Here is a 14,514-nt window from a genome sequence, read left to right on the forward strand (position 1 = left end):
AAAAGAATTGCTCAACTTTTTAATATGCCATCACTGAATGGTACAGCTAAAACAAGACGGTATCTTTAATTTAAAAGTAAAAATGAAATTGCTTTCTCTCAATTACTTTTTAAATTCAAATATATGCTAGATAATGTCTGAACAAATTAACTTCATGGCAAAGAGCTGAAAGTATTCTTTGCTAAGTGATAAAAGGTGGGGAAATGAAGTTGCATCTAATTGCCTATCAGATCTGAATAGAGCCAAGAAGTTAAACAATCAAGTCATTTTTTATTAGATTTTTTTCTAAAGATGACTGGTACAAAGTGTCCCAAAATGCTCTCCGCAGTCTGTATCAGTAATAACCTTGGTTGTGTAACAGTAATAACAGTATTAGATTCAAAGTTTGTTACAAGGATTAAATACAAGTATCTTCAAAGAGCATCTAGCATAAATATTAAGTGTGATATAGCATTATTAGTGTAATATTTGCAGAAATTATATGTGAGCACCAAATATTACCACTGGCTCTGGGTACTCAAAGTATTTCTCATCTAAGATGTCTTCCTGCAGAAAGTACATGGAAATCAGATTATTTTCATTCAGAATGAACTAATAGTTATTGGGGAAAAAACTTTTTTTGGAATAAAATGATGGTGAACTAATTATCTCATTATTCTCAAAATGAAACTCAGCAGAAAGTATTTAACATTTGGCAAATGGCATAAGATCTTGTTAAAATGCCCTGTCCCGCCCTGGACGGTGTTGCTCAGTGGGGAGAAAGTCCACCTGAGCTTGATTCTCTGTCAAGGGCATTACCTGGGTTGCAGGTTCAATCCCCAGGCCACATTCAGGAGGCAAACAATCATTGTGTCTCTCACATCAATGTTTCTCTCTGTCTCTCTGTCTTCCCTCCCCCCATCCCCCGCACTGTCTCTCTAAAAGTCAATAGAAAAAAAATATCCTTGGGTTAGAATTAAAATATATATATATATAGATAGATAGATAGATAGATATATAGATATATAGATACATAGATATATATATATATATATCCTGCCTCTGGAAGGCACTCTTGTGAACTAGGAGAAATGAATAAATGAGAAGAGAACTAAAATACGGAGCATTTGATTCACATGCCTAACGCTTTCATTTTCTACCTAATACACTGAATGCTAAAATCAGGGTTAAGTTTTGTTTTTTCCATTCCTTCCAAAGACATCTCAGTCTTCCCTACTACCTGCCATAGACCGCAGATGTTTATTTTTCTTTATTCATATACACACACTTATCAGGGGTCTGACAATGTGCACAGGAGCGCACACCTTTAAAATGGGGAGAGCAGAAAAAATAAAATAAAAATAAAATGGGGAGAGCTGTTAAGTCATCACAGAGGATGAGGCAGCACCTTGACTTTCTACTATTTGTACCAGCCAGAGAAATGACAGATTATCTAGGTGTGCCACAAAAGACAAATAATGCTATATAGCTTATTAACTGTATTTTCCTGTAGGTATTTATCATGTCAGAGTGCCTAGGCACCAACTGTTTCCTTCCTTAGAACATCTACGTTCCCCTTTTCTCAAATCCGTGCCTCTCCCCAGAATTATTTTGTTTGGAGGTGGTGGAGCCCACTTCTGCTTTGAAAACTGATAGAAAATAACCCCCCTTCCCTCTACCACCCCAGCGTGACCAGAGGCTTGACTGATAGATAAATCATGTTCACAGGTGTGAAGGCAAGTGGGATGGGGAAAGTTGTGTTAGATTAACATAACCACAAAGGACAACCGAATGCCCAAGTCCCTAGGGTCAGTGTAAGTAGTGTTAAGATGAATCAAGCAGAATTCTTAGAATTAGATACATGTTACCGTAAACTTCAGTCTTCCATATACAAACTACAACATTGTTATGTCTCTGAATTCACTGTGCAGGGAATGTGCATTTCCACATCCCCAAAGAGAAAAACATCAGTTGAGTTAAAACTTGAGAAGCCGTGTGCAGCAAGAATGGTGCCCTCCTTGGTACATGACATTGCACGTGACCTTGGTGTACTTCACTGGCAGGAGTTTGCAAAGCAAGGAAATGCTATCTCGGCTCTCACATCCTATCCTCATGCTATTATCATGCCATTAACTGCATGAATGTGAATAGAGTTTGAAGAATAGGCCTTTTGAATTCAAATAAACTGTAAGTCATTTAAATACAATTGGTTTGTACTTGCTTAAATCGTGTACATGTTGCTTAACTTAGTTGGTTTCAAAAATAAACGAAAAATCAGTAACACTTATTAACTCTCCCCAAAATATTACTTTTGGCTAAAGGCAGTTTCTAATTAAGTATGTTTTAATATACATTTGAATTATGTTGTAACTTTGGTATAAACCTATTAAAAATAATAAGTTTTTTATATGCTATAAGCATTGATACTATTTCTTTAAATGATTTGATTAAAATCCTAGCTCTGACTGAAGAGCTTTGTACAAGTAACTTTAACATTTTGGAATCTCAATTTCTTCATCTGTGCAATGAATAAAATATTAGTATCTTCTTCAGAGGGTTGCAAGCATTAAATAACACATATACAAAAGATAGTACAATACGCTGTGCACAGTAAGTTATCACCACCGTCATCTTCTTTTTTTAATTTTTTAAAAGATTTTTAATTGATTTTTACAGAGAGAGGGAGGGAGAGGAGAGATAGAGGGTGAAACATCCACGTGAGAGTGAAACAGTGACAGGCTGCCTCCTGCATGCCTCCTATTGGGAACAGAGCCTGCAACCCGGGCACGTGCCCTGCCTGGGAATCGAACCAGGAATCAAACCAGCAACGCCCTGGTGCACAGGATGATGCCTATCAACTGAGCCACAGCAGCCAGGGCCATCATCTCAATCACCATCCTTTTCATCCTCTTTTATAACAACTACTTTACCAATTTCCACATATCAATTCTGGCTGTTTGGTGGCATGGCATGACAGTGGCAGTGTCTGCCAGCATCTTCTATTTATCTACACATCTGTAAGACCACCATTCACATTAATTTCCACAAGGAAAAAAAGTTAAGAGGTTCAGAACATATACCCTCTTTTTTCAGGATCCACTTTGACTACTAATTAGAAATTATATCTTAGAGTGACCAAGAAAAATCAAATGACAGTAATGTATCAGGGTTCCAAAAAGAGAGAGAGAGAGAGAGAGAGAGAGAGAGAGAGAGAGAGAGAGAGAAAGGCACCTTCTAGAATTTAGCCAACAGTTAAATCATTCGTATACCTACTGGATTAAGTTCAGTGACGTCCCATTCAAGGTACTCTGCCACATGCATCATCTGGCTGATGATGTTTTCTAGTTCCTGGAACAGAGAGAGAGGGACAAAGAGAAAGGGAGTAAGAATGCAAAGACTTACTAAATTCGTTAACTTTGACGTAGGGCAGTGGTCAGCAAACTGAGGCTCGCGAGCCACATGCGGCTCTTTGGCCCCTTGAGTGTGGCCACAAAGTTTCAATCGCACTGTACGTGCGCGCCCGCACGTGGTATTTTGTGGAAGAGCCGCACTCAAGGGGCCGCAGTTTGCCGACCACTGACTTAGGGGAATTACTGGTTCAACCTGTTCCTCAAAAACTAAGAGTCATATAATAAATTATATAAATATTTTAAAGGTCTGATTATACATAAAAGAGATCTTAAATATAAACTCATTTTGTACTTTGTCTAGAAATCTTCACCAGGAGAGGGCACAATTATACAAAGAAAGAGTTTCTGCCAGTAAAAAAAAAAAAAAAAAAAAAAAAATTAACAGAAACACTCTATGGGCAGGAGCATCTGAGGAAAGTAGGAGCGTGCATATTTCCACAAGATGTGACTTTTAAATCAGCGAGTAACCTGATCTTTTGGCTTGAAAGCAGGTGTGGAAGGAAGTGTGTGAGGCAAAGGAGAGGTTTATTTTTATTCTGAGAAACTGAGAATGCATACTGACTGCTCTAGCCATTTATTAGAATAATTTGCTCTATTAGAAGAGTCTTCAGGGTCAAGATTGGGAGGCTAAGTATGTGTAGAGTTTATTTTATGAGGGGATAGAATTTTAGTTTGAATTTTCACATTATTCTTCTCAAATGTCCACTCTTTGAAGAACTGCTAGTAAATACATATGGCTTTGCTAAAAAAATTAAAACATTTTATACCCATTTATTTAATGTTTTAATTTATTCTTATCTCCAGAAAAGATTAAAGGTACATTATAATGCTAGTAATTCTTAATGTATTCAATGACATAATTAAAAGTGGTGTTATATAGTCTGACAATGTAAACTATAAGTATAAAAGAACAATGCTTAAAGTATATTAATCAAAGATCGTTCTACTGAAATTTCTGATCTAATGTATGCAGTTAATATTCATAGAATCAGGACAGAAATATGGTAGAGAGGTTTTCCTTTGGAGGGCCATGAATCCCTCTGATAAAAGCTATACTCTCACCAGAAAAGATGTAATCATGAAAATGCTATTTATGTAACAAAGGTCACCCCAGAAACAATACAAATATACATGTGTTTATTTACTACAGATAAAAATATTTGAAACACACATCCCTTGGAATTAGAGGCTATGATTTTGTATGTGTTACTATCTTTCACTTAAAACATTTTTTTGTTTATGTATGCCTGAATGGTTTGGAATGGTTAAAATCGCTGGACATGTTTTTAAGAATGGAAACTATTTGTGGTGGACTATTATGTAGGTTTGTGGCATTAGCTAAGTCATTTAACCTCTCTTAGACTCAGTTTCTTTCTTTTTTTTAATCTTCAACCAAGGATATTTTCGCATTGCTTTTTAGAGAGAGTGGAAGAGAGAGGGAAAGACAGAGAGAAATATCAATGTGATAGAAACACATCGAGTGTTTGTCTCTTGCATGAGCCCCAACCAGGGCCCGGGCTGGGGAGGGGCCTGAAACCAAGGGACTTGCCCTTGACGGAATCGAACCCAGGACCTTTTGATCTTCAGGCTGATACTCTATCTACTGAGCCAAAATAGCTAGGGCTAGACTCAGTTTCCTAATCAGTAAAAACATTATTGCTGTAATTCTAATCTTACCTATTTATAGAATTGCTACAAAAATTAAACATGCTATTACATTAAATGTACTTGTCTTGTCTGACATATTGCAAGTGATCAATAAACATTAACTAGTATTAGTTAGACATAGTAGTCATTTTTCAAAGTGTCAATTTTCCTCTGTTTTGCCTTCAATATGCAAACTGCTATACCTATAATTTCTAAGGAAAATTTCATCAGAAGATGCAATTTCATACTAATATTGAAGGAAATATACCAGGGCAGTAAATGTTGTGGAGGAAACCATAGAAATTAAAACCATATTTTTAGCCGAGACTGGTTTGGCTCAGCGAATAGAGCGTCGGCCTGCGGACTGAAAGGTCCCAGGTTCGATTCCGGTCAAGGGCATGTACCTGGGTTGCGGGCACATCCCCAGTAGGCGATGTGCAGGAGGCAGCTGATCGATGTTTCTAACTATCTCTCTCCCTTCCTCTCTGTGAAAAATCAATAAAATATATTTTTTAAAAAAGAAAGAAATTAAAACCATATTTTTTAATTACAAAAGAAACAAACAAACAAAAAACACTAGTTTTATCAAAAACAAATTAAATAACTCATTGTTTAATATTGTAAATATAGCCACAATTATTGCTGGTAATTTGCTATATTTTAAAAAAAATGGCAGAGATCAAAAAAAGTATTTGATTAATTTTTTAAATCAGCTGCCAACCCATGGCTAAAAGCCTACTGAAGAAACATTCTTATAACTTAATTAAAAAGAAACATTAAATAAAACAGAGCAGCAGTAAAAATGTAATTTGCGTTAGTGTAATTAGAAGTGCTACAATAAGCATATTGAAATATCTATAAAAAATATCTAAACTCTTAGCTGTGAAATGCCACCAGAAAATGAGCAAATGCATCATGTAGCTTAATATTCCCAAATAGAAAAATGAACACCACTAGGCACATAACAGTAGGAGCATTTAAAAATATAGAGACACTTCAACATAAGCTATCCTGCAGTCATAACATCAATTCAGATTGGTGTTCATTTCCTAGAGTAGAACACGATATTTTTATCGCTCTCAGGAGAAACTAATGGACCATTGTCCTACTGAGTGTTACAGAAGTATGTTTCCAACTTCACTGCTTTGGGTGTAAAAAAGCCTGTTTGAACCGTGGCGTAGGGAGGACCCCAGATGATGAGAGATACTCATTATCTGAAATATTGTCTATTTTCATTGGTATTAATTATATCAAATTTTTTGTCTTTCAAAGTGCCTGTGTACCCATGGAGGGACCTAGAGAATATTATGCTAAACAAAATAAGCCAGTCAGAGAAAGATAGCTATCACATGCTCTCACTTATCTGTGGAAGCTAATGAACAAAATTAATTGACAAAATAGGTCCAGAGACATGGAAGCATGAAACACTAATGAATCTCAAAGGGAAAGAGGGACTGGGGGGGGGGAGGGAGAAGATGGCAGGAAGAGATTAACCGAAGAACTTATATGCATATTTGCATAACCCATGTTCACAGACAATAGTGTGGTGAAGGCTAGGGGAGGGGACAGAAGGGGCAGTGGTGGGAGGAGGGGGTCAATGGGAGTAGGGAACATTTATAATACTTTCAACAATAAAGATAATTTTTTTTAAAAGTTCCATAGTCTGACATTCTTTTATTAATATTCTTATATTTCTTTATATAACAGGAAATAATGCAATATATAAAATGTTAATAGCAAATATAAAATATATTATTGGATGGAACCTGAGATAGATAAACAGATGAGTCCCTGACTTGAGCAGTAGAACTGAGCCTAACTTCTCTTTTGGAAACTATTAATAATTTGCATGTATTAAGTGTAAAATAAACACTTAATTATTTCTTTCAGTTAAATCATACCTAGATGGTATTTTTCTTCTATTGCTTTTATATCTAAACTACAGAGTATGCAAGTTTCATTTAAAATTGAATGAGACATTTAAAAAAGGGAAGTTGGTCAAAGCAATTTGTAAATACATTTAGCTATTTCAAAAGCATAAATGATTAAGAATACTTTTAAAAAATAGGAAAATAGCCCGGCCAGTGTGGCTCATTGCTTGAGCACTGACCTATGAACTAGGAGGTCACAGTTCCATTCCCAGCCTGGGTGGTGGGCTCCATCCCTAGTAGGGGGCATGCCTGAGGCAGCTGATCAGTGATTCTCTCTTATCATTGATGTTTTTATCTCTCTCCTTCTCCCTTCCTCTCTGAAATCAATAAAAACACATTTTAAATAAAATAAAAAGTAGAAAAATAATAAAGTGATTAAATTGACTTTATAATTCCTTTAAATTCTACTTGTATTCTCAATACTTTCACTAGTGTCAAATCTCACTTTTTTCTTCCTAGATCAATGAGCCATAACTTTCTCATGTTTTATTCAAATAAGTTAGTCTTTTTTAAATCTTTTGGTGCATAACATTTATGTAGTAAAATTATTCAATAGATAAATTGTGATCCTAAGTTTTCTCAGACCACTCTTTTTCAAAAGTCACATGATAAAAATACTGTGCAAGTGCATGAAAATTATATTAAGCATGTCTTCTGTGGTAACAGCTATAAATTCATTCATTGCATTTTTTTCTGAACCAACTACTTTAAAATTTTCACAGAATATTTGAAGAAAAACATTACCGAGCTGTCCAAGAAGCCATTCCCGTCCGTGTCATAGAGGCGGAACATAACTAGAAATAAAAGAGATGTTGAAAAATAAGATTATAGGTGAGTAAGATCAATGTTATTATAAGGCATATTCTTCAAAACTTTATTTTCTATTGAACGCAAATACTAAATCCCTCCCTTATTCAAAGCAATTAATCAGTGAGATCATTTCTCAACTGAAATTGAAAATGAATTAGTCAATTAAAAATACTATCTATCAGATATAAATTCTATCAATGTTTGTTATATATTTAGAAAATACTATTGTTTGTTCAAATTCTTTATTACAAGGTCACTAACTGGAAACTCAAAAGTAACAAAAGAGAAGGAATTTAGACATTCAGAGTCTGGATATTAAAATATAACTGACTCAGAGGATTGGAAATCAATTATAATTTGGGATCTACCATCCACTATTATGTGAACTTATATGGGCTTCTCAAACACTGTTTTCCTCTCTGCAAAAAAGAACACTCACCCAGTCATAAGACACACATTTGCTGTGAAATGATGCACACAAATGCCTATCAAAACCCAGAGGTCACTACACAAATATAAGCCATTATTTTGATTGATCCCCAAGCAATATGGGAAAGCAAGGAATGTTGCAAAATCAGAAAATGTTTCTGAAGGAGGATGACAATAGATAAAATGCATTATTATCATGGCTATAACATTGTGTTTAAGTCTGAGATAGAGTTTTTAGAGTAGCCACTCTTTGAACTGGTCAAGTAAAGAGATGGTGTGTTGGCTTTGAGGCAGTGAACTCAGGAAAGCAGGGTGGCAGAGTCCGTGACTGGCCTCAGGAGTCCCTTGTATAACTCACACGCCACCAGGAGCCCACAGAAGTGGCTGCAGGTGCCGTAATGAGATCAACAAAGAAAATGACACAGCTGAAAAAATAGACAAGTGGAAGTGAAGGTTTGTGTTGGGTTTGCATAATTTCCTGTGGAATCTTGATGTCTGAGGTCTATAGTATCGAATGAAGACATTGATCACTAGGAAGCATAGTTACACAATGATCTTGATCATATATTTGTAACTAATTTTCATTTTTGTATTTAAAGTCATTATTATGTCTCACAAATTCTAAGATATGAGCATTTATCAAATGCAAACTAGTCTGCATATCACTAAAAGGAAAAAATGCTGCCAATCTATCATGCAAGCAGTCTTTAAAGATGTTAAAATGCAAGGGAAACATGTGTACCTATTGAATTACTGAAAATAGTAAGCTAGCTAAAAGACGTAAATGTCTTTTAGCCATTTGTGCAAACCATGATGATTATTCTCTCTCATCTATACTAATAATAGGGTAATATGCTAATTAGACCAGGAGACCTTCCGGGAGACCGAATGTCCTTCCAACAAAGCCATAGTGGTGGGGCTGAGGCAGAGGTGGTTAGGGGCAAGCAGGCCGGGGCGGGGGGGGGGGGGGGGGGGGGGGAGGGAGGGCAGTTGGGGGTGATCAGGCCAGCAGACAGAGTGGTTAGGGGCAATCAGGCAGGCAGGCAGTTGAGTGGTTAGGAGCCAGCACTCCCAGATTGCGAGAGGGATGTCCAACTGCCGTTTTAGGCCCAATTCCTAAACTGGCAGTCAGATATCCCCTGAGGGGTCCCAGGTTGGAGAGTGTGCAAGCTGGGCTGAGGGGACCTCCTCCTCGTGCACAAATTTAATGCACCAGGCTACTAGTATATTCAATAAGTGAGAATAAAATTCAAGAGGGAAAAAAACACTTATCACCACAAGGCTACTAAGCATTTCAAGATTTTCTAGTACAGCAGAAAATGGTAAAAATATATCTTTGTGAATGGCAAGATTTCACACACCACTCAGAGAATGGGTTAACTACCAGGAACAAGTCCAGGACTTGGAAAAGCCTGACTATATTTTAGAATGAAAGACACTTGTAACTCTGCTAAACTATTGGTAAATGACTGCTAAACCAGTTCATACAGTTCAGATATATGGAAACCCTATGCCTGTTGACAAACCTTGTTGGAAACATGAGCTCAAAGACATACACACAAATGGGAGAAATGTGCTGGTCACCATCATTCATTTCCAGCAGCATCTGAACCTTCCTGCTATGTCCTGAGAGTCACATCTTACAAAGCACCATCACAGCTGAAATGCCAGGCACCTTTTCTTTGCTAGCTTGACTTGAAGGTAGACTGTACACATGACCCAGGCTCTACCAATCAAAGCACAAGCCAAAATGATCAATTAGATGCTAGTAACCCAAGAAAAAGGAGCTGCTCAGAATCTATTCTGGTTTGGGGGTCAGCAGCAGCAGTAACAGACACTGAGGAGAGAGCATCAGGGTCCTGGATGGGTCAGAGGTGCTGGCATTGAAATGTGCACTGTCCGAGCTCAGAGAGGCAGCAATGGATTTCCCTCCAGTCCAGTTTATACTTCATATGGTCACTGTTCCTAAAGAAGTTGCACCCTAATCTAGTTTTCTGCCTCTCCTAATGATTCAGTGTGTTCCTCAGTATCATTTAAAAAATGAGAACCTGCTTTATTAAACATAAACTTAATTTAAAACTATTCTGTTTCTCTAGCTCCCTCTGTGATACTATGAATTAAAAATTTGTTTTTAAAATAAACACATTATTATTGCCCAGCTGATGTGGCTCATTGGTTGAGTGCTGGCCTATGAACCAGGAGGTCAAGGTTCAATTCCTGGTCAGGGCACATTTCTGGGTTGGGGGCTAAATCCCCAATAGGGAGCATGCAAGAGGCAGCCAGTCAATGAATCTCTCATTGATGTTTCTATCTCTCTATCCCTTCCCCTTCTTCTCTATAAAATCAATAAAAATATATTTTAAAAATAGACACATTATTGAAGTATTATAGATTAAATATAACATTTAATAAATAATCTAAGTGAATACACCAATGTTACTAATTATTCAAGTCAAGGAATAGAAGTATTATTAACACAGCAGAAATCCTCTTATGCTCCCCCATCTTTATTTCTTCTCCCCTTTACAAAGTTAACCACTATCTTGGACTTTTATGTGCATTCTTTTGATTTCAGCATCACTTACTGAATATCATGCCACTGATGTTCATCTGTATTGCTGTGTATAGCATTAACTCATTCATTTTCTTTTCTATCTATTTATCCAATGTATAAAAGCATCACCGTTTTTTTTTCACTCTAAACTTAAGATATATTTAAGTTGTCCCAGTTTGCTATTTCTAATAAGGCTACTTCAAAAAATTCTGCTAGAAATTTTCTCTTAAATGGTGCTTGTGCTTAGATGAATATTTGCCAGTTAGTTACAAACCAGTAAAAGATTTGCCTGGGTCTTAGGATTTGCAAATATTTACTTTTAGTAGCATCGCCAAACATTTCAAAAGTGATCTGACCAAACTAGATTTTAAACAGCAGTCAATAAGGGTTTGAGTTGCTCCATATCCTCACAGCACTGGGTGTTGCCACTCTAACCTAAGCCATTCTGATGAAGGTATAGTGCGTGGTATGCACTGAGGTTTCCATTTCCATTTCCCTGATTACTAGTGATATTGAGTTAATTTTCTTTCATTTAGTTTCCAGAAAAGCTGGAACTTTCTTAGGATATGCCATACTCTAATCATTCCAGTTCTAGCCTGCCTGGTGGCAATTACATGAGAGATTTATAGTGAGAACTGCCCAATTAAGCTTTTTCCAGACACAAAAAATGAGAGATAATAAACTGAATTCTGTTGTCTTAAACCATTAAGCTTTGGTGGTAATATGTTGCAGTAGAAAAAGGAAGTGTATGGACATTCAATTATGCAAGTACTCTTACTGGAAATCTAATCTTTACTTGCGCTGCAGTGCCAACATTGTCATAATCAATGTAACCCTGTAAGTTTGGGTCAATTTCCAAATTCCCTATTTTGTTCCATTGACTTGTCTATCATTGCATCAATATCGCACTGTCTTAGTTACTGAAGCTTTTAAAAAATACCTTGATGTGCAATCAAACATATCCTCTAACTTTGTTCAACTTCAGCTTTGTTTCAGAAATTCACGTGTTGATTTTAAACTTTATATCAACTAAAAAAAGACTAAGAATGCCCAAAACAACCTTAAAAAGGAAAAATGAATTTGGAAGATTTACATTACCTGACTTAAGAGTCGCTAAAAACCAAGGATAATCAAGAGAGTGAAGTCTAGCTAAAGGAGAGACAAATAAAATAATGGGAGAGTCAGTGGAAGAGGATATAGTGGGGATAAATGGTGATAAAAAATTAAATAATGGAAGAAAATAGAGTCCAGCTATAGAACCACACACATATGGTGAACAAAATACCAAAACAGTTCAATGAGATAAAAAAGGTGTTTTGTTTTTTTTAAAAAAATGACAGTGGAACAACTAGACAGATATCTGTATATTTAAAAAAGAACCTTACACTTTAAAAAAATGAACTCTAATTTTAACATTAAAGCTAAACTATAAAGCTTCTAGAAAATACCTTCACAACCTTGATCATCCATCATGAACCATCAATGACAAATAAAAATAATAGGTAAATTAAGCTTCATGAAAATTAGAACTCTGTTCATCAAAAAAAAAAAAAAAAAAATAGAAAATAAATAAGCCAGCCACCAACTTGAAAAGTTTTCAGAGCACACACATATACTGACAAAGAATTTGTTTCCAGAATATATGAACAAATCCTAAAGTTCAGTAATAAAATGAATTCATTGAGAAAGAGGCAAAAAATTGAGCAGATACTTCAAAAAAGGAAGATGTATGAATGGCCAATCAAAACACACTGCTCAGTATCATCAATCTTAAAGAAAATGAAATGTGAAGCCACAATTAGAAACAACCATATACCTATTAAAAAGAATCTGGAACTCAAGTTTTTCCCCTAAGTCCAGTCTACCAAAACTACTCAGCCCCTTAGCCTCATAGTTATAATTTTAAGAGTTTATAATTTAAAAACAGTGACAAAAACCAGTCTCCCCTCTCCCAGAAATTTAATCCACAAACACAACTTGTCTTGATAATTCCCCGAAAGTTTCAGATCAAACATAAATAAATAAAAACCTGTCTCCAAATTTTCTAGTTGTTTCCAGTAGGAAACTTAGTCTAAAAACACTTAGTTCACTACTGTCTGAATTTCTAAACACATTAATAGTAGTTAATGGCATTCTAGGAATTTTAATTCATGAAGGAAGTTGGAGAACTTTTGTTTTAGTTAATAATAATAGCAATAATGAAAATAGCATACATATACTGAGCATTGAGTATCATATACTCTAAAGCTCACCAGGTCTAAATCAAGGATAAATGTTTTCTCTGCTTCTGGATAAGAAAGAAAAATTTAGGATTTTAATTTTCAGAAATAAGTCTTCTTTATTGTAGTGTAGTCATGCAAAATATCAAGTATTGAACACACATGTTAAACTTGGCTTTTTTTGGAAGTGCCACTCGAGTTAGGTATTAACGAGACATAAATCTACAAGCACACACAAAAAATGTGAGAAGAGAACCACCAAATTGTAGATGCTCTGAAATACATGGAAAGTGCCTTAGAAATAATTAAGCTGGTAATGCAGAGGAGGTAAAGACTTGCACAGAGAAGGTAATGAGTTGGACAGGTAGTTAATAATCTTCATGGAAAGAAGTTAGACTCTCAAATATATACCCCTGAGGGTATGACAGCTCTGTCCCCGCAGAAGACTGGATCTTTGAGCTCTAAATCAATCCAACCACAGGAATGCTGAGTAACTTAGGAATTCTAATGTTCGGGTACTATTCCAAAGGCAGGGTAATTATGTGACAGTCTCTATATTGGATCTGAGAGCATAAGTCCCCTTCCTCATGTCCAATGAGTCAGACTTAAACCTCAACCACCCCCATCCACCTACCCACCACCACCAAGGAGTCCTTTCAAAACAAAATAATTTGCAAAAAACATTATAAAAAAGAGGAAAGTTTTAATACACAGAATAAGAATAGAAGCACATAGAATTATGCTGAGAACAAAATTGCTTCTCTGTGAAGTTAAAAGTATATTAGAAAAAGTGAATGGAAGAGTCATCATAGATGGAGATGTCCCCGATATTGAAGGAAAGACATGAGAAAAGAAATTGGAAAATAGGGAAATACAGGAAAAATAATAATTCAGAGTTCTGTCATGGAGTTTAAACATCCCAAAATAGTGATTCCAAAGGACTGAATAAGTAAAATCAAGCAGGAGGTAAGTAGCAAAGAAAAGATTAAAGAACAGATGAACAACTTCCAAAACAAAAATTTATGGTGAAGGATTGGGGAATTAATTAGCTATACACAAATAGAGAAACTCATTAGATAAGGGAAAAGTCAATTATTAAAACTATGGAAAATAAAAATTGATTTGATAATCATATAGAACCTTTCCCTTTTAAAATAATATTGATAAAATTAATACCTACCATCAAATATTGTAAAATTATTCCTTTGTAATATTTAAAAGTAAATTTAGGCCCAGAGTCAAGTGAATCATTGAATGAATATATCTTATTTTTAAAACTAACATAATAAGGATATAGATTTTTAGGTGCAAAAATGATTGAAGCCCAATATTAAAATTATTCTGTCAGCGTGATAGCTTTCAAAGGTGGGCACCTATTACAAAGTTACAAGCTACTTTTTAACCCACTTTTTTTTCTATTTTTATGCTCATGTAATTGTACTTTATATAGAAACAATTATGTGCTCACACATGAATTTGGTCTAAAGATCAGAGCAAAGACATATTATGCCATATAAGGGCAATTCTTTAGCTCT

At 35.6% G+C, this 14,514-nt stretch overlaps 1 protein-coding gene across 4 annotated transcripts in view; it reads right to left on the reverse strand.

The window, feature by feature from the left end:
• The window catches only part of DGKB (diacylglycerol kinase beta), a 526,570-nt gene that overhangs the window by 371,817 nt on the left and 140,239 nt on the right, over nucleotides 1-14,514 (reverse strand). For all 4 annotated transcript variants that reach the window (XM_070424374.1, XM_070424375.1, XM_070424376.1 and 1 more), the window contains 2 exons: nucleotides 7,712-7,761; nucleotides 3,253-3,327 (listed from right to left, as the gene is read on the reverse strand). In XM_070424374.1, the coding sequence (XP_070280475.1) occupies nucleotides 3,253-3,327; nucleotides 7,712-7,761 (125 nt within the window). The remainder of the gene's footprint in view (nucleotides 1-3,252; nucleotides 3,328-7,711; nucleotides 7,762-14,514) is intronic.

The sequence above is a fragment of the Myotis yumanensis genome, unplaced genomic scaffold (genome assembly GCF_028538775.1).
Source record: "Myotis yumanensis isolate MYYU_CA2020_CCGP unplaced genomic scaffold, mMyoYum1.0.hap1 SCAF_9, whole genome shotgun sequence".
NCBI lineage: Eukaryota > Metazoa > Chordata > Mammalia > Chiroptera > Vespertilionidae > Myotis > Myotis yumanensis.